The 25,453-nt window shown below is 44.5% G+C and overlaps 1 protein-coding gene across 1 annotated transcript in view; it reads left to right on the forward strand.

Annotated features, from left to right (window-relative positions):
* Aff3 (ALF transcription elongation factor 3) overlaps positions 1-25,453 on the forward strand; it is a 474,953-nt gene that overhangs the window by 212,516 nt on the left and 236,984 nt on the right. Inside the window, exon 6 of the mRNA XM_015499678.2 lies at positions 13,045-13,092. Coding sequence (XP_015355164.2) covers positions 13,045-13,092 — 48 coding nt within the window. The remainder of the gene's footprint in view (positions 1-13,044; positions 13,093-25,453) is intronic.

Genomic DNA, 25,453 nt, shown 5'->3' on the forward strand with positions numbered 1-25,453 from the left:
TAAGCTCCTGTAAGTGTAAGCTCCAAGAAGCAGTCCCCGTGGGCTCAGTTCCGGGAGCCGGAATTCAGCTGCTTAGTGCTTGTTGTATGCTCTGATAGGAGCAATGTCCAAGAAGCAGCCTCCGCAGGCTCCGCGGGACGGTTCCGGGAGCCGGAACTCGGCCGCCCCGCGCTCGGTGTTCGCTCCGATAAGCTCAGGTTCTAAGAAGCACCCAGGCGCTGAACCCTAGCAATCTGTCTGCAAGCCGCAGGCGAATTGCAGCCTGAAATTACCTGATCTATGGCTGAATGAGCTGCGGTCAGTCGAAAACAGGGAAGGTGATGTCAGTTTACCAACATGGTGGCTGCTGGCCTCCTCTGTGGTCTGACCGGTGTGGAGAACCGAGATGGACCGCTTCCTTCCCCGTCTCGAACCCAGAATTCAGCCCTGAGTACGGTGCTTGCGCGGCTGGCAGAAACTGCAGCGCTGTATCCCTGCGTCTCTATCCCAGCGCGCGCTGCAGACTCTAGCCGCGGGGCGATTTGCTGAATAAGCAGTGTTACCCTCTGTGCGACAAACCTCTCGCGTTTGAGTCCCCGTAGCCGATCCTCTTGCGATGGAAATCCTTCCTCCAGGTTCCGGAGCACCCCACTATTGCTGGAAATTCCTAACAAGATATCCTTTAGCCGTCCTGACTTGTCATACTCCCACACAGTGAAGCAGCACACGGGGGCAATGCACTCCCCTCGCCGCCATCTTCCTTCTCCCTGGGGATATGGCTTCTTAAAGAAGAGACCCAGCATGCAAGGTGACATTGCTTTATAACAACATATTGTCGTGAAAACTAGCTCACTTTGCTAGACCAGCATCAGTCCCTTCTGAGAACAGCATCCCTGTGACCTAATGACTTTGTGCCAACCCCACTTCTTGAAGGCCACTACCTCCCAACATCACCATTCTGAGGACCAGTCGTAGAACATATGAACTTTGTCCGAGCCATAGCAGATGGATGAGGCTTAAGATGATAATAAATGCTGCCTTAGTGTAGTATTTTCCTCAGTAATGAGTTTAACCCATGGTTTGCTGCATGCTATACCCATGTTACCTTTCTCCCTGCAAGTAAATATTGACGATCTTTGTAAACGGTTCTCTTTACATGTCTTTAGCTAACATCTTCCATAGCTTGCTTATAGACTGATCATGCTTAAAGTTAATAAACCTGCCTCCCTCTAAACCTTGATGATGTCAGCACATTACCTGGGGTCTTAAAAAAAAAAGTTAAGTAATGTAAACAGGTTGCAGTAGATTTTCTTGTTTAAATACTTTCATTGATTTATTATTAATTAATCTCTCAAATTTCTATCAGTTAATGCCTTTAGTTTACTGGATACCTGTAGCTCTTGCTCCACACACTCAGTTGGTGCTGGTAGGATGCTGTTCTCAGCATTCTCTGTGGGGCTTTATTCACAAGCACCTTGTGGCCCACATACCATATCGCACTAACCCTGAAGACACAGAAGTGTGCCTTTAATCATTGTCTTCATGGAAAATTATTGGAAATGATCAGAATTTTGAATTATAGTCTTCAAACCGGAACAAATCGGACACTTGAGAGGTATGAGTTAATAACTAGCATCCATTTATTCAACTTCCAGCTGAACCTGTAGTCATTCAGACCCCTTCTCTAAATGGATGCTTCTAAATGTGAAAACCAACTCAAAATGACCCCTGCACATTCCCACATTGGTTCCAGCTCTCAGGTCTGCACTGACCCAATGTAAGTCTGGGCCCTCTTCCATAGCAGCGAGCATGAGGTTTCCATGTGGCCGGCTCCATCACTCCTCTCCTTCCTGGGACAAGCATCACTCCTTCCGTCCTCTCTCACCTGCTGAACCCAGCAGCAATTTTGCCATGCGCACCAGACTCTCCCAGCCCAGAAGCATGGCAGACAGGAAACACACGGTGATTACTCAGAACAGCGAGGTTCTCACAGTGGGGGTGGGAATCTGCCATGTACAGGTTTGTAGGTGGGGAGCAGAATGGGGAGGGGCCTCTTAAACTACGTCTGGTGATCAGAGGCAGCCTGCTCATCAAATGTGTGGTGGACGCACAGGTGGCTCTGTGCACGCTGCCCCACCCACTGGTAAGTTTTTCCTACAACATTTCATCTTCTGTACTGGATCAGGTATTTGTTTATTATTTTCCCCATCTCCTCTTATTAAAATCTAAACTCCATGAGGGCCTGAAGTTTTATTTATGCACTCACAAATCTCTGGCATCTAGAACATACCAGACACATCCTAAGCCTACGATAGATATTTGTTGAACAGTAGTCCACAGGTATAGCTTGTCAGTTAGCCACTAGCTCATCTAAATTCATACACTTCTGTCTACCCTCTGAGAAATCTTGAAGACCTTAACAGTGCCTCGCAGAAATCCAGACACATGATACTTAAGACCAAAGGAAATCTGTAGAGATAACATTGTCTGATCTTTGTGAACTCCTGTTGCTTTCTACTAATTATTGCTCTTTCTTTTCTGAGTATTAAAACACTAAAAAAAAAATTGTGATTCTAAAATTCTATGTGTATGATTCCAAAATAGAAAAACTCTTTCTACTTACTGCTCAGTTGTCAAGTAGAAGTTGCTGGTAAATGCTTCGTGCACTCCCTCATTCAATCCTGCTTTTAGTAGGTACAATTATTATGCTGCCTTCAGAATGAGAATGGTGAGTTGGGTGCAGTGGCACACGCCTGTAATCCCAGTGGCTTGGGAGGCTGAGGCAGGAGGATCGTGAGTTCAAAGCCAGCCTCAGCAAAAGCAAGGCACTAAGCAATTCAGTGAGACCCTGTCTCTAAATAAAATACAAAATAGGGCTGGGGGTGTGGCTCAGTGGCTGAATGCCCCTGAGTTCAATCCCTAGCACCACCCCCCCACACACAAAAAAAGAATGAGATAGGTGAGGCCTGGAGAAGTTAGGTAAACTTCCCAGAGGGGGCACCTGTGACAGATGGAAGAATTAAGTTTGCAAAAACCCAAGCTGCTGCCTGCTGCCCCAGACCTCCTCTGGTGTGATTGTGGGGACCCAATCTTAGCAAGCTTAGGGGTCTATAGTTTGGGAATCTCCCTTCGGCTGGAGCATTTGCCTCTTTCTGATCTGGCAGTGGCTCCCTAAGATGTTTATTCTGCTGCCATATCAGCAGCCTCCTTCAACACAGTTACTCGTGTGTGTGTGTACGCACATGTGTGCACCATGTCAAGTGGCTAAAAGCACTCCCTTAGTATTTCCACCCAAGACACCAACTCCCTCCTAATTTGTTCTCTCCTAACTTTGAAGATGGCTCTTGATGTGAAGGCAGAGGCAAGATACAAATGGAAGCCTGCTTTCTTCTGTCGTCTGTCTGTTGATCTGTGCTCTTTCCTACCACACCCTCTGCCCAAGCGGTGGCCGGCCTGCCCTTATTCTTAGTCTTGAGACCACCTTGGAGATTTTTCAAGTCTGCTCTTTGGTTGTAATTGACATTAACAGTCTGTCATTCATTCCTCGCCAGCTGCTGTTTCTAGATGCCCTTTATTTTTAGCCTTAAGGAAATCATTTCTAAGAATCATTTACTTCTCCAGTGCTGGACATCAAACCCAGAATCAAACAAGTGCACATCATTCCTGGATACTTACCGTGGTGGAGAGGAGGGCTGGTAGATAACTAAATGGTGCCTTTTCTCTTTCTGTAAGAACTTAAGCATGGTGTTAGGTAGAAAATAACCTCGACAATTTTCATTTACACTTTCTGACTGCTCTTGCTAGTATTTACCGTAAAAATAATCATTTTCAGTTTAATTTTTCTAGCCTCATCTTGGGGGTGTGTTAATGAGACTGTAAGCCTTTTTGTTTTTGGTGAACAAAGTTGACATTTTCTCCTTTGGAAGGGAAAATTCTTGATGCACAAATGTGTCTTGTGATCAATTACATACAATTATAATCTCTTGGAAGAAGACAAAGAAGCCAAAGATCATGGAACCACAGAGTGACATAAGCAAATGGTTTTCTCTTTAACTTTCCCAGTAGTCACCGGCATGATGTGGGCGATATTGAAGAGGGGTCATTGGCATCCTGAGCTCTTAGAATCTAACCATCATAGTCTCAGCATATTTGAAATGTAATGTCTGTTTCTTATCAATCTTTCCATTTTGCAAAACTTTTTTTTGGCCAGGCCTGGCCCTGTAATCCCAGCAGCTTGGTTGGCTGAGACAGGAGGACTGTGAGTTCAAACCCAGCCTCAGCAACTTAGCAAGGCACTAAGCAACTTAGCAAGACCCCGTTTCTAAATAAAATATTAAAAAGAGCTGGAGATGTGGCTTAGTGGTTAAGCACCCCTGGGTTTGATCCCCAATACCAAAAACATAAAATAAAAATAAAGATAACTTATTTTTTCTTCTCTTTTTTGGATGAAGTTTCATGGGGTTGATAATACCAGTGAGGGATGAAGATTCAAACAGGTTGTCTTCTCCAGGGATCCCACCAAGTGGCGTTCAAATAGTGACAGAATGCAGTCTTCTGTCTTGTAGAAAGAATACAGGGGTCTGGAGAAGTATATCTTTCCTTCCTGAGCTGCCCAGTGAGGTTTGGCTTTGCCTGATGATATTTTTCATGAAAACTTGGCAATTACTTCCAGGGGTGTTGTTAGACCATCCTTGATAGAGGAGAGGGCAAGGTCACCTCCAGGTACCCCAAGTTCCTGAAGCAAACATATTTGGCCTGCCTCACACTAGAACTTACGTACTATTTTCGCAGGAACTGTATGTTGCAAGGGAGGGGAAGGGAAAAGGTAACATTCATTGCCTCTGCTCCTAATGCCCTGCAAATATTTCCCAAAATTAATGGCAAAACTACACTAGCAGCATCCAGAAGGAAAATGCCATCAAAGTCTCCACATTTGCAAATCTGTCAATAACGGCATTATAGATAGATTTTTAAATGTAAGGCATTGAGTACTGAAAGTTTCTCACCAGACAATAAAAACATCCCATTTTTTCAGTCTTGTTTGTCAATGATGTGTTCCCCCTGCCTCTCAGACAGGCTTCTCCCCTCCGCCCCTGCTGATTGCAGCATGTATATGTAGCATGTCTCCTCAGAGAGCATTCACAAGAACAGTTGATATAGGGTACACAGGAGAGCTCTGTTCTGGGAGTCAAACAGACCTGAGACCCCCTGGGGAGGTCTGACAATCATGGAGGGAGAGACCCATGAAGAACATGATGTATAAAGGGTTATTTGTGAGTCTGCTCTTTGTGTGTGTTAGCTAAACACTCGAATAAACTTAACAGAATATGCCAAATAGAATACAGGTTGAGTACCCCTAGTCCAAAATCTGAAATACTTCAAAATTCCAAACATTTTGAGCACTGATGTGGTGCCCCAAGTAGAAAATTCCACACCTTACCTCATATGAGAGTTTGCAATTAAAAATACACAAAATTATTTAAAATATTGCACTAAGTTGCCTTCAGACGATGTGTATAAGGTGTATATGAAACATAAAAGAATGTTGTTTAGGTGTAGGTCCCTGAGATATCTCATCATGTATGTGCAAATATTCCCAAATTCAAAATTAAAATGCTTGTGATCTCAAGTATTTTGGATGAGGAACTCTTCACCTTGTATTGTCAAATATATAACACCACTATTGCCATTTCCAGTAGCCATTTGCATTCATAACTAAAAGAGAATTGATTATCTGTCTTACTGGAGGTTGCAAATAAAGCAAGCCTAAGTATCTAATCGGTTAATCTCTTTGCCCGCATTGGATTACTCTCCCTGCATCTCGCAATCTGCTGTGGTTCGTGTTTCATGACTATGAAAGAAAAAATTGTTTCTGACTGTAAATCATCATAAAATGTGATTTTTCTGTACATTTCTATCTTTTAAGGAGAAAGATAAAGATAGATAGATAGATAGATAGATAGATAGATAGATAGAATGAATAGGGATAGATTTTGTAGGAATGGCCTCACAGCAAGCTTTCTGCTACTGACAGACAGCGTATTGTTTGTTATTAGATTAGCGGGCAGATAAATAGGGGCAGGGAGATGTTCAGAGATTTTTAAAAAGGAAATGGTGCTTTTCAGAAGTTTCCCTGCAGTCTGTCCATCCTGAGGGTTGAATGACTCACTGTTGTGGCCCCTGTGGGAGCCTGCTGGTCCTCCTCTGGCTAGAAGGAATGATGGGAGATGAAAGAACACAGAGGTCTAGAAGTGTTCTTGTCAATGTCAATTACAAGGGGGAAGCACATGTTCCTCATGACTGCTTTGTGGTTTCTATACCCAGCGTTGACAGGGCAGTGTGGAAGATGACCCCAACACCCAGACCTCGCCGCTGATTAAGACATGACCCTCCCTGGAAGAGCACTCGATATCAATTAGAGATCAGGATGTAAAGTCACTGCCTCTGGTTCTGATCTCTTTATGCCATCAATAGGCTTTTGACAAGGTTAGCTCCCTGATAGACCACTTAACTTCCTGAAAGGCAGATGCACTTTTAACTACAAGCTCTGATTGAGATCACTAATATTCATTATAAAACTAAAATCATCATTGAAAGACCTTGTCCTCCTCAGGCTAAGAATCTGATGGAAAAATCAATTATTACAGGTCAAGTATCCCTATCCAAAATGGTTAGGACTAGAAGTGTTTTCTAATGTGGATTTTTTTTTTTTCAGACTTTGGAATATTTGCCTTTACATAATGAGCTGTGTCGAGTCTAAACATGAAATTCATTTATTTTTATACAAACCTTTTACAGATAGCCTGGAGATGATTTTATACACTATTGTAATTAACTGTGCATTTTGGAACTGTGCATTATGACCTGTCACATAAGATCACTTGAAATGGAATTTTTCACTAGTGACTTTATATTGATAATCAAAAGTTTGAGATTTTTGGAGTATTTCAGATTTCAGATTTTTGGATTAGAAATGTTTAACCTGCAATTTTTAATATAGTAAAATCATATAGGAAGCAGAGGAATGAGAAAAAAACTGTTTAATGGATGTAAGGTGTTTTAATTTGGAAGGAAGGAAATATTTTGCCACTAGAAGACATGATCATTATTTACAATATGGTAAGTGCACTAAATGCCACTGAATTGTTAACTTTTCCTAAAGTTAATGTAGTTTATACTCTTTTCCTCTCTGTACTACAAAGAGGCTTGTACTAGAAGGTATTTGCAAAGTCTAGCACAGCCCCCTCGGGGTATTATTTTGTACCATTTTGTGGAATTCCTGAGTTTTTCTTATACATACATCTCAAACATTTCTTGTTAGGCTATCTTCATTTATCTTTCTTAATGCTGCAAGGACTTTTAAATGGATCATTCCTTACGGTTACATAGAAGAGCTATTAAACTTTACTTTATTTATGACCCTTGCTTTATTAGCCTCCCTTTTTAATAATAGGAACAGTGAAGTCTTGGATTTTTCTAGGTATATGACCAAAAATTAGTAAGTTGAGATGATCAATTTTGCTCTTTTCCCTAGTTTTGCAATACTTTAAAAGGGCTCTAATATTAAATACTAAACTCTCTTTGCATTCCTGGGAGAAGTCCCACCAATTCTTATAATATTGCATTGTATTTGTTAATAGTCTATTGAGGATTTATTGTCATACGGGATATTGATCTATTCTCTTTTGTTATATTTTATGCTATTTTAATAAAATAAATTGCATCGTTTTCTACTCTGAGGTAGAAAATAGGTGAGACTAGTTCTTTCTGAAATATTTGAAATTCTTCATTCTAAAACAATCTAGCTTGAGGCTCATTGTGAAAATAATTTTTATTTTATTTTATTTGCATTCTCAGGTTTATAGGTATAATTCTTTTCTTTATATAATGTCAGTCTTTTTCCAAAAACTGCCAATTTCATCAAGACTTTTTATTTATTAACATTTTGTTCTACTTTAACATTGATATCAATGTTCTATTATAATACTTTCCTGTGTTATTTTATCTACTTAAATTGCATTGGTTTGAACTTTCTTTTCATCAAATAGCTTTATACATGACCTTTCTAATGCTATTGGCAACATGTTTTATTTTTGCTATTGTCTTTTTGAAACTCTATTTGGGCTCTGTAGATTCTACTGACTTTATAGTCTAAAAATATTCCATATATTTTCCACTATTTTGTTCTTTAGCCTTCCATTGTATTTCTCTTTTAATTTTAAATTGTTAATTCATTGATTATCTCATAAATTTCCTTTGGAAAAAAGAATGAAAGACTTTAGTGTGTAAATTTTTCCTCTAAGAGCATCTCTTTATTTTGTTGTGTTTTAACATTATTTTCTATAACAAAGTTCTTTGTAGTTTTTGTTTTATTTTTTAAAAATCTGGAAGATTATTATGTCTCCACTGCATTTAATTTATAGCTTCATCGTTGGGATAAATTTGTGGGTAAAGAGTCCAGACCATAAAACAACTACCTTGGGAACACTTAGGCTTTTTCTGAAGCCAAGCTCTAAGTGACATGATCGCCTCAGTCTCTGCAACTTCAGCAACTGTCTCAGGCGCACTTGAGAGCTTGGGAGCATTCTAAGGTCATTATATCAACTGTGCCTTATTTAATTTTTTGCTTCAATTCTCTACTCCCATATATATTTTTTCCCTTTGTAGTATCCTTTGTCTATCAGCAAAAAATGGAAGTGGATTGAAGATTTGTAACCGTAATAATCCTATTTCTCTTCCTTTTCCTAGAATATTTAACCTGATGCTCTATTAATGCCCTATTTTTTTTCATTCCACATTGTGCAGATTTTTTTTTTTTTTTGCTATGACCTGTCCTTGAGTTGATGCTAGTATGTCCTCTGCCTCCTGTCATCTTGTTGGCATTTTATCATGCGCCTTTATGCATCCCTTCTGTTTTGATGGTTGATTTTGTTTGTTTTGTTCTCAGAGTGCATAAACGTCCAGATGATGGTAGCAACAGTAGGCTCACAGAGGCAGAGCCAGCTGTGCATGGGTGGCTGAGTGGATGACACCGTGAGGGGGCTGGTTGGACACGGAGCTGGACTTGCTGCTGGGGGTTGAGGGCACAGTGCAGACCTTGGCGGGGAAGTGTCAGATTAGGTGTGGACAAGCTGAATGTAGGAGACACGGGCTGTGGGCCTTGTCATTCCCAGATGACCTTGTTCTCAAGGATGAGGCTGAACACCCAATCACAGGGATGGGTCTTCCCATGGAATCAGGACTGTCCCTGAACTGGAACATAGATCCCCGTGCCTACTTCCATAGCATTGATGGCACTTGGGATTGCTTAGTATCTCAAATTTTCTGTAAATCAAGAACAGTATGATTAAAAAAAAAAAAAGTTCTTAAAAAAAGCGCATTTAGGTATGTGCCTTTTTTTTGTAAATGTTCAGGGGTCTTTGGAGTGCTTGCAGACAAATGCACGCGTTGAGACTTCATATTATTTTGGGATGAAAAGTTCCACCCAAAATGTATCTGATGAAGAGTTAAACTATTTTCAAAACCGGAATGTGTGCAGCTCATCTCCTGTGCGGTGAAATGCCATTTCTCACTGATTTGATCGGGCCTTTTCTCCTTAAGCCTTGCTCTGCCAGGGCTCTGTGCTTGGCATGGTAATTAGGGACTTCTGCTGTCTGCGTTGGGTGGCTCCTGGCTGCTTCTGGAGCTCCACTTTCCTTCAGCTTGGTTCCTTCCATTTCCCTGGCAGAGTGTGTGTTGTGTGTATTTAAACAGTAGGATGAGGGGCAAAGCACGCGACAGGCAAGGCTGCAGGAAGGGGGAATGAGCCGGGGATGCTAGCTTTTAATTGAAGTTTAGTTAGAGGTTCAATGAGGTGAGACTGTTATGACAGATTTCAAAACGTAATGATAGGAAAATGAGGTGGGTTCATCAGAGTTGGAGTAAATACAAGCAACTGCTCAGCAACTCAGCGTGAAACAACAGCTACAAACCCTGAAACAAAAAAGAAAAAAACCAGAGTAATTAAAATTTATATTGTGCAGTCCTCTTTTCAGTGGGTACCTTTCCAAGGGAAGCAATAATTTTATTGTGGAAAAATATAAACACAAACTTGGAGATGTAAATTGCGTGCGTGTCTTAATCTTGTTCCTAAGCATGCAAAGTTTTCAGAATGTAAATATAATCAGAGCCCACGACTGTAGCTGAAACTGGGTCTGAGAAGGACCTCAAGAGAGCAGGGGGCCCTTCGGTCCCCTTCCCCAGCCTTAACCTACTACCCACCCCTCTGAGCACTCGGAAATGCTGAGGTGGGATTCCATTCTTCTCCAGTTTCTGAGGAAACAAACCCTGGCCTCTTATTTTTGAGTGCCTCAGAAGGGACAGCAGTTAGGACCCTTTCCTTCCCATCTCCTCTCCCTTAGATCTACCATGCGATATTGGAGGTTGATGGTTGAGAGACAGTGGTTAAGAACTGGACAGTTGGCAGCATGGGACAGAGAAGGAAATTTACCCAAATGCTATGTGAATTTTTTTCATTTCCCCACTTGAAGCCTAAAAATGGCCTCAGCTTGAATCAATCCTCAGAACTGAGCTTTAGGAGACAGCATGACATAGGAGAAAATTCATCAAACCAGTGCTGAAAAAAATGTGCGTGGATTCTGTCCTGACTGTCCCTTGTTGCCAGAATGACTTTGGACAAAGCCCTGGGCTAATCTGAGCCAGCTTCTCCCTCTGCTAAAGTCATTGAGTCAGCCTGAGATTAGCTCCAAGGGGCCTTTCAGTTCAGGCTTTCTGCAGTACGGTGTCCCCTGGATCCACTCCAGTACAAATGGAGCCCTGGAAATCCAAAGCAATGAGTCTTCTTGAGTCCTCAGTGTAATGTTCCAGAGAAGACCCAAGGTGCCCATTGCCAAAGACTCTCCAGGCTGTGGTTTAAGGCCAGGACTTTCTGGAAGCAGCAAGAGGCCTTCCTAGCAGGGAATACCCAGGCCATCGAGGCTCATGACTGGAGCTGCCATCCAGATGACCCAATGTCACACCTACAGACACGGTCACCTGTGACAACAGAAGGATCTAACAGTGCATCATCTGCCCCATATTCCTTTCTCTGTGCATTCCTTTATCAGAGCAGGGGGTGGAACTTCATAGGTTATAGGGAGAGAGGGTCCCTAAAACAACCTGTCATCTAATATAAACCACATAGAATAAAATGAAAGGGTCCCCTTCAGGGGGAAGCTTAGCTTTAAGGAACCAAAGCCCAAGTTTAATTGGAAGAGTCTTTTTAGCATGCTATTTTTTCTGGGTAATTCTACCAGGAGAATGTGAGATCAGAGTTTTCCATAATTGTTCTAAGGTAGAAAATAAAAAGTATGTTGAGAGTTTAGCATTTGCCCCATCAGCATGTCGCACAGCAAGAACGACTGGGGACGTGGAGGGGGAGTAAGAGAAGTGGGGGTGGGTTCAAAGGTAGGTTGGGACTACTTTTTCTCAACACCAAATATCCAGAGAGGTCATTCCAAAAGGCACAACCTTTGTGGTGGTTGCCTGCAGCTTCCTTCTGATAGATAAGCTCAGACATACTAAGGGAGAGGATGTGTTTGAAGCCCAGTCTTTGGGATTGGGAAACACTTCTGGAGGACCATCCCATGGTCAGTCCAAGCTGTGGCCTCAGCCAAGTCTTGTAGATTTTCTGGACCTCAGTTGGGAGACTTGGACAAAGTGCTGATTCTTGATAGGATGAGGTTTCCGTGATGTGTGGGACCTTCCCACATGCTGGCCCCTTCGTGGGGTGAAGGGTAGACTATTCCAAAGGGAATGATCTTCCCCTAGGAAAAAGCATGGAGTGACATACACAGGGGCAGGAGGAGCATGAAGGTGTGGTCCGCCATCTTTGAAACTCCTAGAGCTGATCCTGATAGGCCTCACTTTCCTCCGAGCTGCAGAAAATAAATTAATTTGCTTTTTCGTGAGTCATCTGATAACTCTCACTTCCTCCTCCATGCTGTGTGAAGCACGGGTGCAGGACCAGGTGGAGGCCCTGAATCTGTGAAGGGTACATTCCCGAGGGTGGGGACGGTGTTGGAGAATCAGTAACTGGATTGGGGTTGTGGGAAGTGAGTGCTGCTGAGAGAGGACCCCAGGGTCAGGGCCAGCTGCTCTGAGGAAACCACCGCAGAGCCGGAATTATCTAGAAAACCAGGGGAGGTGCCAGTGACATTCCTGGTAGAGAGAGAACTGTGAGGAGGAAGGGACAGTGGACTTGGAGAAGAGATCACTGAATGGTCCGTTCTAGGAGGTCACACTTACTGACGTCAACAGCTTTAATTACAAGATGAGAGAATGACCTCTCCAAGGCCACAGATGGGCACAGACGTTCCCCAACTTCATATCCCCACAAAATCTCGTCCTGCGCTCTGAGATATGGAACCATAAATGACCAAACAGTGTCTCTGCCAGTTAAAGTACTCTCCAGGGTCAACTGTGACCTGAAGCCACCACAACTCAGAGTCCCTTGGCATCACCAGGGCCCGAGCAGTGTGGTGACAGGAGAACAGGGGGCTCCAGGGTATGACACCAGCAGGCTGTGCTGAGGTTCAGAGGTGGTGTCTTTTTGGGGTCTTTTGGTTTGGAGCCAAATCTAGGATTTGAGGTCTATGGAACTTGTAGATTTCTACTTAATCTGTCACAGCCACTGTCCCCCGTCTGGCTCTTTTGGTAGGTAAACTGGATCCACTTACACAGCGATGGCTAGGGATTCCATATTTTGGTGGAACCCAAGGTGGACAGGGCTCAGACCTGTGGGTCATGCTGTGTACTCCCAGGAGCCCACCTCACTTCAAGTCAGTGTGGCTGGAAGGCCCAGGGCTGAGCCTCTGCAAGGCACGTCCAGGCTGGGGAGGGGGCACGGCATAGCCAAAATGGAAGCCAGCCCTGGAGGAAAGACGCCTGTCAGCAAGGCCCAGCTCCGCGTCCCTTGGTCCACAGATCTGTTTTTCCTCACTGATGTGGAAGCTTGCAAGCTCTCTGCTCTTGGTGGCCATAACTATTCTATCAGGCTTAATTTTTGTTTTTTCCCTTGACTTTCAGGAGAGTCGATCTGGAGAAAGCAACAGCTGTGTCGAAGAAATAATCCGGGTAAGAGACTTTTAAAAATCTTATCAATGTGTTGGGCCTGGACGTCAGGCAGAAAGGAGGCGTGTGGCCCCAGCGTCAGGGAGCCCAGGGTTTATATGTTGCTTGACATTTGTGTTTTCTGGAGGTGATTATGTAAGTTGCCTAAGACATTGAACAAGCACACCTCTTTTAGAAACCTAGGAGCTCACCTAGGAGCCGTGGCACCGGCTGAGATGACACTGTTGTAAAGCCATCGGCCCAAAGACAAAAGAATAGTCTGTAGATGAAAAATACGGCGATACCCACATTTGGATGCACCCATTTATCACCCAACTCTTTGAGAGCATCTTTTAATAATCTGTACTTTTCAGTCAGGCAGGAGTTGCCTTGTTATTTTTCTTCTAAACTTAATTAGAATCAGAAGCACCTGACAACGAGGTAATGCTGAGCCTGAAAATGTATTTCTGTGTTGTTCTGCATGTTATTAGCTTCCCTGTCACTCCAAGCCTTTCCTTTTCACCACCACGGTCCCCAAGTTTCCTGCATGAGTCTGTCTCGCAGGCAGATTGGCAGGTGGGGTGTGGGCCCTTGTGCCGTGTTTGTGTTTTCCTGAGTACCCCAGCCCACAATCAGGAAGTGACTGTCCTCTTTACTCGTATTTTTTCAAGGGAGTCACCTAATAATTTACAGTTCTCAGAAAACTGATATTATACTGGGCAAAGCACCAAGACAAATTAGACCAGATGTAGTAGCCATTCCCTGTAAAGGGGTGGGGGGACCAACTTTATTTTATTATATTCCTAACTTTTCAACATCCCACACACTCTTCCTTGAATTGCCAGTGCATTACAGTAATACCGTGTAATTGTTTGACTTAAGCTTCTACATTAACAAACAGAAAAATAAAAAAGAAGGATTTTTCCCCTTTAATAAATCAATTTAATTTGCAAGTTGACCAAGAGACTTAATTGAAAATTTGATTTGTTTAATTCATAATCATTTCTATTATTTTTTGTAAATAATGTAGAAAACGATTGTCAAAGCAGGCAGCTTCCCTTGGGGCCTTGAAGTAGATGTTATCTCTCTTCTGTTCTGTTTTAGGTTAAGTGTTAGTGTACAGCCCTGCTTCCTTGCTCAGAGTCTAAATCTCCCTTTTGAAGCCATAATCCTTCAAGGGGCCTTGGTGTCTAAATCTGCAAGATGATAATACCAGCACACACGGGTCCCCTCTTCCGTTCTCTAGACCTTGTGTCACCTCTGGGCCTTTCGGAGGATATGGAAGAAACTTGTCCTTTGGCCCTTCTCTTCTCTTCTCTAAGCAGGGCCTCGGGTTTGCATAGAGATGTGAGTGATATGCACACTGAAGAGAGAGAGTCTAGGTAAAGTAAAATTCAAGTAAAATAAAGCAGATTGCCACAGTCAGGACCGTGAAGCTTTCTTGTTTTTTCCTGAAGAGGGCTGATGAGAGCCTCCTTCCTCCCCAAGCTCCTGCCATCCCATGACACTGACTCCTCCCACACTGGTGGCACCCCCGCCTCAGCCGTCCCCCAGTTGGGCGTGAGGCAGAGAATTTGGGCTCACAGGCAGTGGATTTGTGTCCATAGGGGAGATGGAGGAGTCTGTGGAGGGGGGCATGGGAGAGGGAATGTGCTAGAAGACAGCAGGTTGTCTGAGCTCTGCTCTTCCCAGAACCTGCAAGGATCGCTCCAGCACAGGAGGGAGCAGAGACTTGAGGGAACAGGTGACCTGGCCCGAGCAGCAGTAAAGAGAGAGCCCTTACTCTCTCCCTCTGACAGCAGGGGTCTTTAGCACTGGGAGCTCCTCAGGGAGCCAGCCAGTGTTCCTGGTGGCCCCTGGAATGTCTTTCTGCCTCTTGTCTGCCTCCCCCGACATCAGTCATCCTCCAAGGTCATCTTCCCCTCTCCCCCTAAGGACTCCATCGCACAGGGCTCCTCAGTGAGGACCTGTCACATTTATTGTGAGTGTCTCCCATGCCAGCCTTCTTCCCAGACGGTGACCTTAAAGTCTGGAATTTAGAATTCCCAATTTTGCTGAATGAACGAATAAATCAATAAGAGGGTGAGTGGCATGATTCTCTAACGGAAAATGATAAACGTCATCGAGGTGGCTTGCCGGTTTCGTGTGCTGCCAATCATAGATGTGATCTTTTCAGAGCCAAGTTTGCATGGATGGTCTTTGTAGAGGCCAAGTGTCCTTATCACTTCTTCTGCCCTTGTGACCAGCCAGGCAAACCTATCGTGGTCAAGGTCACCTGGAGGACTTGCTATTTGTAGCCACCATGTTGGAGCGATGGTGCTGTCTTATTGTGGAAGAAGAGGCGGGTCATGAAAAATGCCTTGAGATGATGACAGTCAGGGAGCTCCTGCCTCTTCACATGGGGGCGTAGCCGGGACAGCCACGGTGGGCCAAATGGGCATGTACCCTCGCCCTCTTGGACAGTCTTCTGAGAGAGGTCAGCGCTTGCTTTTTAAAGATTCCTCTTTAAATGAACCTGTAACTTTAACTGTGACCTTCTTTGAGGGGACAGAGGACTTCCCTGAGGAGGTGGCATTTGAATTGGTGCTTGAGGGTAAATAGGAAGTCGGTGAGGACTCCAGGTGGGGAAATGGAAGGACTCATCAGGGCCCTGACAGAACAGGGAAGGCCAGAGTGGCTGCTCAGAAGGAGGGTGAAGTCCAGCGAGAGCGGTGGAAGCCCGAGGGCACTGGCCTCCTCAGTCAGGTCATGTTCAAGATCCTGTAAGAAAGGGAGCGGTGGAGCATTCATGCAGAGTGACGTGGTGACGTTGGCAATTTAAGTGCCATGGAGAATGGAGGGAGGGGTTAGGAGAAGAAGCAAGGCTCTTCAGGACTCCAGAGGAGGTTCCCCCCGCAGACAGGGGGAGCGTTTTGGGGGAAACAAGAGGAAACCATGAGTTCATTTTTGGACATGCTGATTGGAGGTGCCTTGGAGAACCCAAGTAAGCTTGGAGAGCAGAGGTGCATGTGCAGGAATGCAGCAGAATTCTGAGATGCAGGCCAACATTTTGCATATTAATTAGCAGCTCATTAAGTTGATTAGCATATCATTGGCAATTAGCCCATAGAAATGGCAACATTTTCCTGGAGAGAGACTAGAGACCAAGAAATCCTGAGAGCTTAAATTCTCATGTTTAAAGGCCAAGCACAGGAGGATCCCCCCGGGGTCAACAGAAGGGGGAGGCAGTGATCCGAGGTGCTTCATGAATATTGCCATGGTGAAGTCATGGGACCCAAGGGCAGAGAGTTGCAAGCTCCACAGCGTTAGGACACTGTGGACAGGAAAGATGAGGACCTGAAACCACCTAGCGGGTAGAACATGCTTGGTGGCCCCTTTGAGTGCTGTCTCTGCAGAGTGGAGGAGACAGAATCCACTAGAGACAACAGCTCCCCAGAGAAAAGGCCAGTAGCTTCCATTCAGCCCCCTTGTCAACAGCAATGTGTCCCCAGGTGTTGGAAGAGCATTCACCGAGCGCTCATTAAGTAGGCAGCCCAAGGTCCTCTCTTGACCATCATAGCTGCTCCACCAGATAAGCACCTTTGACATCCCCATTTTACAGGTGAAGAAACTGAGGTGAGATGTTCAAGTCAGGTCACCCAAAGTCACAGGGCTTGTCAGAGGTAGAGCTGAGACCTTAACGATGTCTGGCACCAGTTCTCTCTCCCCCTCACTCTCTTTCTCTCTCTCATCTCTCTGGGTGGTCTCACTAAATGCAGAAGTCTCCCTGGCTCATTAATGAAACCACCCAGGCATTTTGCCCTGAAAGGGAGGTTTTTCCGTTCCCAAATGTTCATGATGCAGAAGTGCTATGTCATGTCTTGGTGCACTTAATCTCGCACGGGTTTTACAGCCTCATCTTTACTTCTTCCTCTCCCCTCTCTTATTTGTGCTGAGGTGACTGTTTTCAAGTCATTTTAATAATACATTGTGTGTAAAGTATAATTATACTTACCCAGAAAATTCGGATCCAGGGACCTAATAAATCTGTGTGCAAGGGCAAGATTCTCTTAACGGAATGAACCGAGTTCTGTGCAGATGAGCAACAAGGGCTGGCGGGCCTCGTGGACGGCGTATGTTTGTAACAGACAGATTTCCAAGTTATGCCATGTTTCATCCTCAAAGGCTCCAGTGCTGTAATACTTTGGTGGTTTTCAGAGCTTTACCCATTAACATATAAAGGCATTAACATTTATTCAGCCAATAAAATAAGTTTACAACTTAATGGGAGGAGTGTGAGGCTGGAATCTAGGATGTGCCTGCAGGACACTTGTGGCTTGTGGAAGGCGCTCTTGACCACATGGTGCGCCTTTGTTCCAAGAGGCCAGCATTGGAGACTCTGGGGTGAGCTTAAGGAATGAATTTGGAGACATGTTCACTGCGGCATGGGAGCAGATGACCTTCTGGGCTTTCATCTTTGGTCACTAATTTAATTCTACTGCACTGTGAAATTTTCATAGAGAATATTTCCACAGAGTTCCTTCTCTGTTTCTAAGAAGGCAGTGAGGAGTTCTGGAGATTCATAGCAGTTTCCAGATATTACATTGAACAGACTTCAGGCGAATAAAGGGAACTCATGTTTTTCCTTGGTTTTCCAAAAACTAAGGAGCCTCCCGAATATGATTTCCAGCTGTGGTCTGGAGCTCTGTGGGTTGGGAGCACTGTCTTGTGTAACTCCCATCATTACGGCCCATCCCGTGTCCTGACTCCGGATGGTGGGACAAGTGAAGCCTTGTGCTCCAGTGTCTACATGCTCCTTAACTCAGATGAAAACATATTAGCCCCTCTCTGCCTGCTGGAGAAGACGGAACAAAGAGATGACTTGTTTTCAGTGACCTACTTGGGTCATTTGCAGAGTTGGCTGGGGTCAAATCTCCCCTGCTGCAGACCAGACAGCCTCTTCCCCAGCTCCTACTGTTTCCTCTAGAAATAATTGCATTTGTTGTTTCCAACAGTAAAGATTTCATTAGTGACCAAATGAAGCCCACCAATGGCAAAATCAATCCAGGTATACCTGTGGAGGGGCCCCATTCCTATATCCCATTACTTGTTGTTGTATAATAAAATCAAAACCAAAGAAACCTGAGGCTATAGAAGTACCACCAAGCAAAACCTGCAGTAAGCCTTTTCCAAGATAAAGGAGTGCACTTGGTAATGTTTCTTTTGTTTCCTTTTTGCACGTGGCTATCTGAATGGTTAGGAACACAAGTGACACACTTTTATACTTTTTTTTATCTTTTTACATCTGTAGATGAGTTCTTAATAGGTGCCATTGTATTGGACTTTTCCACTGAAACCCAAAACCCTGACTGAATGGCTACACTCATCTCCAGGGGTGTCCCGGTGCCTAGCAGGCGTATCCAGCAGTGTGCTCCTGTTAGCAGAGCCATTTGGCTGCACGTCTGCAGGCTTTGCAGTGACTCTGGAGGAGTTCTGTTTCTAACAAAGGTAGAGCAAGAAACCTCTCCAGTTCAGAATCTATTTTGAGCCCGGAAGTTTGGGGGTGATGTCCATGGGAACCCCAGAGGTCTGGAAGCTCCTGTTGGGAAAGAATAGCTTTGCTTTTTGGTATTTTCCTGCCTTGTCCTGATACACACTGTTGGAAATCACACAACCATATTCAGAACCATATGTGTAGAAGACCCAGGGAATGTCAGCAGTGTGGGTGTGTAAAAGGCTGTGAGGTTATTGTTTCTGCCCTAACAGTTCAGGGTAGATTCTGCACCTCGTGGGTGTTCATCTACATTTTACTGTGAGGTTTTCACAGCTTCTCGTGAGATCCTTAAAGACCCCTTAGCACCACACCAGAGGATCAAGGCATTAGAAAAACTCAATTTTTGTAGGTTTTCTGTAGTTCTGATCTTACCAGGTATACCAACAGAACTAAAGAAGGAAGGGCAGGAAGTATCTCAAAAAGAAGTGGAAGAGTTCAGGGCTCGGGAGACCCGCGGCACACAGGAGAGCTCAGCAGGTAGGGTGGGGGGCACGGGGAGGATGGAGGCAGGTAGAGATGGGCTCCTTTTGGTGGCAGCATTCACCTGACAGGTGGTTTGTAGAGTTCACTGCCAGCAATCCAAACCAAGAGGGTAGAAGGCAGGGTTAGAGCTGAGAGTTTTGCCTCTCTGGCCCCCTCTGTGTGTGGTCCTAGAACCAAATGTCCCCATCTATAAGTTCCATTCAAGTTCTCCTAGTGGCCTCCTTGTTTTTGCTCCTCTATGTTTAGGTGAGAATTTTCAGAAAAGTAAGAGCTTAAATGTGAATCATGTAGGAAAAAAAGTGTGCCCATGTACCCGGTGCAGTGGCACACGCCTGTAATCCCAGCAACTCAGGAGGCTGAGGCAGGAGGATCACAAGTTCAAGGCCAGCCTCAGCAACACAGCAAGACCCTGTCTCAAAATTTAAAAAAAAAAAAAAGGCTGAAGATATAGCTCATTACCACCAAAAATGAGCGAATTCCTATCTTAGTCTGTGAATGAAGTTTGCCATCACAGTGTTGCTGTTTTTAATCTACAGAGTTACAGACATCAGTACATATGAAATCACAGTAATGCATTCCCCAAATGCATCACTCATTTTATTTTATTAACACATAAAAATTATACTTGTTTCTGGGGAACTGAGTTCTGGTGTTCTATTGTACAGTCGGGTAACTACAGATAATGAGAACATATTTTTACAAAATCAGAAAAAAATAATTTTTAATGTTTTTATTGCAAAGTAATGATAGATATTTGAGGAGATAGGCATGCTTACTCTGATGCTCTGATTTGAATATCACACAATACATACATGTAACTTCTTTTTTATCTACAGATTGCATGCAGGGCCTAGTGTATGCTAACACATGCTCTACCACTGTGCTGCACCCCCAGCCCTCCGTAACTTATTTTTAATCTGGTTTCACTTGAGTGTCCTTCTCCCAACAGTCCAACTGTGCATTGCTGATACACAATACTGGCCAAGCAACTTGCTTTATGACTTCATTTAAGAGAACCAATGCAATTGATTTTTCCTTTCCTATTTCTGTATTTAATATAACCTTATATATGCATCAGACTTTGAAAACCTTACTAGAGGTCAGAACTGAAAATTATTTACAGAATTTTTACATTTTAAGACATTTCAAAGAATGTTTAGAGTTCTAATTAAGAAGTATCTAGACATTAAAATAAATTAAAATCTACTAAGGCAATATTAGCCCTTAAAATATGCGGACAGGTTAGGACTCTACTTCTTTGCAAAATTCTGGGGAGTAGGCACGTTCGTGTGTAAACCCAGGCAGGAAATTCCCAGCCCGAAGGTCCCTGTCACCTACTTCACCTCTCCCCGACAGAAATTGTTCGGTTTTCACTCTGACCTGAAAGTTCCATCAGGTCTTTGCAGATAACTCCTCAAGTACAAGTCACTGAAGACCTCTTGCCACCATCACTGCCCCTGAATTCTCTGCAGACTCCCCTCCAGGGTCAACCTGTGCCTGGCACAGCCACACCAGGTGAGCCCCTGCTCTGAGGCAGGGTTGTCTCTGCAGGCTGGACACGCCTCAGTTCTCCGTCCCTCGTGCACCCCTGGGTCTCTCTGGGACCACTGGATGGAGCAGCAGGACCTGCCCTCCAGCAGCTGGCACTAGGACCTCTGGTTTATTCTGGATCCCACTTCCAGATCAGGATTGGAGCATCCAGACTGTGCGGTCACCCCTCAGGACTGTCTCACCCTCCACCCGAGGTCACCCTGGAGGGGGTAGGGTTGCTGGCTGGTCTCTGTCTTCTTGCTCTTGCCTCCTCATCAATCCCCTGAGGAATTCCTCCGCCCAGTACTGGGGATGGAACCCAGGGCCCTGCGCATGCCCGGCAAGCTGTCCACCGCCAAATTACACCCCCAGCCCCAAAGACTTTTAGAGGCCTTTTCCTAATCACCCCCAGTGAACTCCTAACACCACAGAAGATGCTGTGTGTGTGTGTGTGTGTGTGTGTGTGTAGCACATTTCTGTGCCTTATAGAGTAAGACCCTGTGATTCCAAAGAACCCACTTTATACGGCCGGGCTGGGTAAGAGCGCCCTCCCTTCAGCACACCTGGGATGCCAGGTCTTCTCACCTGCAGGTGCTTCACCTTGCCTGTCCCTGGTAGGCAGATGGTCCCCAGTGGGCGTCCCACGTCTGACTGGCTGCAACCAGCCAGGGTGCCAGGCACTGTTCTGGGAATCGGGGGCATGGCTCTGGGGCAGACAGGCACAGACCCACCTTTCTGGAGCTCCTGCCACCTGGTCTGCCCCCACCCAGACACTTCCCTGCATCCCACACCTTGTCTGCCCTCCTGCTCCTTGAGGCTGACCCCTCTGTCCATGCTGCAGCCCACTCAGGAGCTCAGAGGCTGCGCCCCTCTCTCTCCATTCTCTTCCAACTGCCATCTTTCTGTGGGCTTCTTGTTCTTGGGGTGCACAAGGACAGATGATTCCCAAAAAGAGGGAAAGAAGGAATGTAAGGTTTCTTGAGTGAGACAATCTGTGCGGCTCTTTTCTCCTCCTTGGTGGATGTTCTCGGCTCATCTCTGTGTCTCCTCTTCATTTTCCCCTCAGCCCCTGCTGCCTGGTGTCTCCCCAGCCTGAAGCACTCCCCAGCTGGTCTCTTGCTGGGCCTTGGAGGCTGCTGACCACAGGATTCGAGTTACAATGCTCATGCCCTTGACATCTCCCCAGCCCTGCACCCCCAGGGGCCAGTCCACTTTGTGGAGATTTCTGCTTGGGGTCCTCTGTGGGTCTCTCCTCCTGCATCTAACCTCGGTGCCGGTGTTCCTAGGTTCTCCCCTGGCTCTAGTGTGCCCCAGTTCCTCTAGCTTCTGTTAACAACGCCCTCCGTCAGTTGGCCTCAACCCCAGCTTTGTGTCATGCTCACCTCTCCTGCTGCCTCCCGGGTGCTTGCCTTTAACCGTGGCCGACCCCCCACCTTATCACCACGTCCACCAGCCTTTCCTCCATAATGAATTATCATCCCTCTTGTCTACCTAAGCCCCTCTGCTCTTCTTCTGCCTCACACCCAGCACAAGCTGCTCCTCTCCGAGCTCATCAGCTCCGGATCCCTCAAATGGGTCCATTCTCTCCACCTTCAGGTCCCCACCTGGTTCAGCCACCATCTTTTCCTGCCTCTGTTCCTCTGAGAGCTGCCCTCTAGCCTCCTGCCTCCTGCCTGCCTCCAGCCAGTCTCCACCATACAAGCGGAACCAGTTTTCCAAAGCACATGTTGGCTTCACGTATTTTAGTTGCCCCACCCATCAGCCCCCTGCCCCGGCCACCCAGGGCTCAAGCGTATTCTAGTATCCTCCCTCACCCGGCCCTAATTCATGCTCTGCCTACCCCTGACCACAGATTCAGCTGAGTGACTCCTGCTTATCTACCAAGCTTCACTTGAGATGTCCTCCCCGCCAAGAAGCCTCCCTGATACCCCAGATCTGAGTTAGATACTCCTAGTCTGTGTTCCCAGGTACCCTTTATTCTTATTACAACCCTTACTACACAATGGCCTTTCTTATTTCCCAGGGATCCATCAAATACCAGGGGCTGGCACCATGACCAGCATGTAATGGGTACTTAAAAAACATAGAATAAGACAGGCATGGTGGCACACACTTATAATCCCAGCAGCTCAGGAGGCTGAGACAGGAGGATCTCAAGTTCAAAGCCAGCCTCAGCAAAAGCAAGGCACTAAGCCACTCAGTGAGACCCTGTCTCTAAATAAAATACAAAATAGGGCTGGGGATGTGGCTCAGTGGTCGAGTGCCCCTGAGTTCAGATCTCTATACTGCCCCTGCCCCACCCCACCCCCCTGCCAAAAAATACTGAACAAGTGCATGAAGAAGAATGAGCCAACTTGGGCCTTTTGCTCAAAGTCTCTCCCTGCTCTCTCACTCTGTTATCCTCCAGTCCTACAACAAACATGTTGGAGGTCTGTTCCTCTAAAACCTTTGATCTCCAAGGACATTCAAGACTGTGGAGTTTTCTGGAAACACTGGAACATCCCGTACAATGAGTGCAAATGCAAACAGGTGAAAATTCACTTGCTGACTCCCAATGGTCAGACAGGAAGGGAACCCAGCAGATCCTACAGCGGACCCCTCAGGAGAACTCGGACTCTTTGTATCGGCCCCTCGGATCTTGATTATCTTTCTTGAGACTTGAGTTTCACATTTTGATAGGTAATGAATTTGACGAGTCAAAGATATCAAGATAATAAGTTTGCAGGCCTAATTTGGTTAATTGCCACGTTGCTGCTGATAGAGGCCAGGCCTAGAAGTCAAAGCTATTTCCTCTGCTAATCTGCTCTGGGTAAAACAGTTTGGGATCAATTAAAACACATCTATCCAAAGTGATCAACCCAAGACACACATTTTTAAATTGTATTTATTATGAAAACCCCACACAGTGTTCTCTGTTATTTTTCAAATTAAGGGTTGTGAAATTACACCGATGTGCTGCAAATTACTATTGTATACACACAGATCTTAGAAAAATAATCTCTAAGATAGAAAATGATAGTTTGAGGATGGAAGAGATGGAGGCCTTGAAAATGAGAACATTTATCTGGATAATAATCACATATTTTAAATAAGACATAATTGTCTTGTTCTAGTTCTTAGAATCTTATAATTACGTATCTCATTTTAACCTAAAAAAAAACCTTAGAAACCGAATTTTTTTCTCTTACCATCGTATTTATGTGTTGTTTTATAAGTTCTGATAAATTTGATTTACAGGCGTGTAATTTCTTTGTTTTTAATGCTCATTAGATTCAATGAAATGTGAGTATTGAGGAAATGCAGAGGTTGGAACTCAGGAGTTTTCTAAAACTTTTAGAACACACTTCCCTATTTATTCAAGTGTTGTTTTGTTCTAATTTGCAGAGTTGTGCACACAGCCCATAGTTTCTGAATAGGTCACCCAGTGTCAGGGTTCTTTTCCTCCCAAATGAACTGTGTTTTTAACAGGAAGCATTTTTCCATTTGCACAAAGCTCCATTCCTGGGGCCATTTGTGCCTGAGAGGTTCTAGAAAGAAATTCTGCTCAGCGCCTCCACTTCTGGTGAACAATCCTAAGCAAGACTACTTCCCTAGGCACCTTCAGTTTCTGATGATACATCAGGACAGCTGGACCTCTTCCCATGTGCAGTCTTAGGTTTGAAAGGCGTTTCATATGATCACATCAGCTGATTTCCCCCCTGTATCCTGACTTCCCCCCCACACACTGAAAGGTACCCCTATTCAAGTATATATGCATCTTGTTTTCCCCACTGGATATCCTAGAAGCTTATAAAACTTGTATCCTGTGGGAAGCTCATTGCTTATTATTACAGATTTTTCATTACAAGATCTTCTTTTTAGTGCAGTATTTTTTTTTATTATAACACTGAACAATTGAATTAAAATATTATGGAATTAAAATATTAAGAATTTTGGGCTGGGGTTGTGGCTCAGCGGTAGAGTGCTCGCCTAGCACATGCGAGGCCCTGGGTTCGATCCTCAGCACCACATAAAAATAAATAAATAAAGATATTGTGTCCAACTAAAAAATAAATATTTTTAAAAATATATTAAGGATTTCTAAATTATTTGTTCTTTTTAGATATACACGGCAGTAGAGTGTAGTCGGCATATTATACACACACGGAGTCTAACATCCCATTCTTGTGGTTGAATGTGATGTGGAGTTTTACTGGTCGAGTATTCACATAGGATCATAGGAAAGTGATGTCCGAGTCATTCTGCCGTCCTTCCTGTTCCAGTCTCCTCTCCGTTCCCTTCCTTCTCCTTTGTCTAATCCAAAGGACTTTATTCTTCTCCTCCCCACCCCCCCTTGTTGTGGGTTAGCATCCTCATATCAGAATATTAAGGATTTTATATTCTACTCCTTTCTGTGAATATTGATTAGGTTTCTGAGATCTGATTAAAAAATCTTAAGATTAGCAGTTGGGGAGGTGGCTCAGTGGGTAAAGTGCTTGTCTGATCTGCACGAGGTTCCAGGTTCCATCCTCAATACTAAAAAAAAAAAAAAAAGGTACTTAAGATCAACATCATGCTTATTATCAAGCTATTATGCATTAATTTAAAACTCAAGTCCTCAGCTACTATAAATATCTTTTTAATACTCTCAAATACAAATATATTTATGTATATAAAGTACTTTTTAAAAAAAAATCACCTTGGTATTCCATATTAATTAAAATTATCAGGATACTTGTGCCTGCACATCTATTCTATGAATCATTTCTTCTTTCCCTTCTCTAACAATAACTTGTATTTTGGGGTCTGTTCTTGAAACATGTTTTTGAATTCAGTTTAACAGTGTATTACTGGGGGGGG

The sequence above is a fragment of the Marmota marmota genome, unplaced genomic scaffold (genome assembly GCF_001458135.2).
Source record: "Marmota marmota marmota unplaced genomic scaffold, marMar, whole genome shotgun sequence".
NCBI classification, from domain to species: domain Eukaryota; kingdom Metazoa; phylum Chordata; class Mammalia; order Rodentia; family Sciuridae; genus Marmota; species Marmota marmota.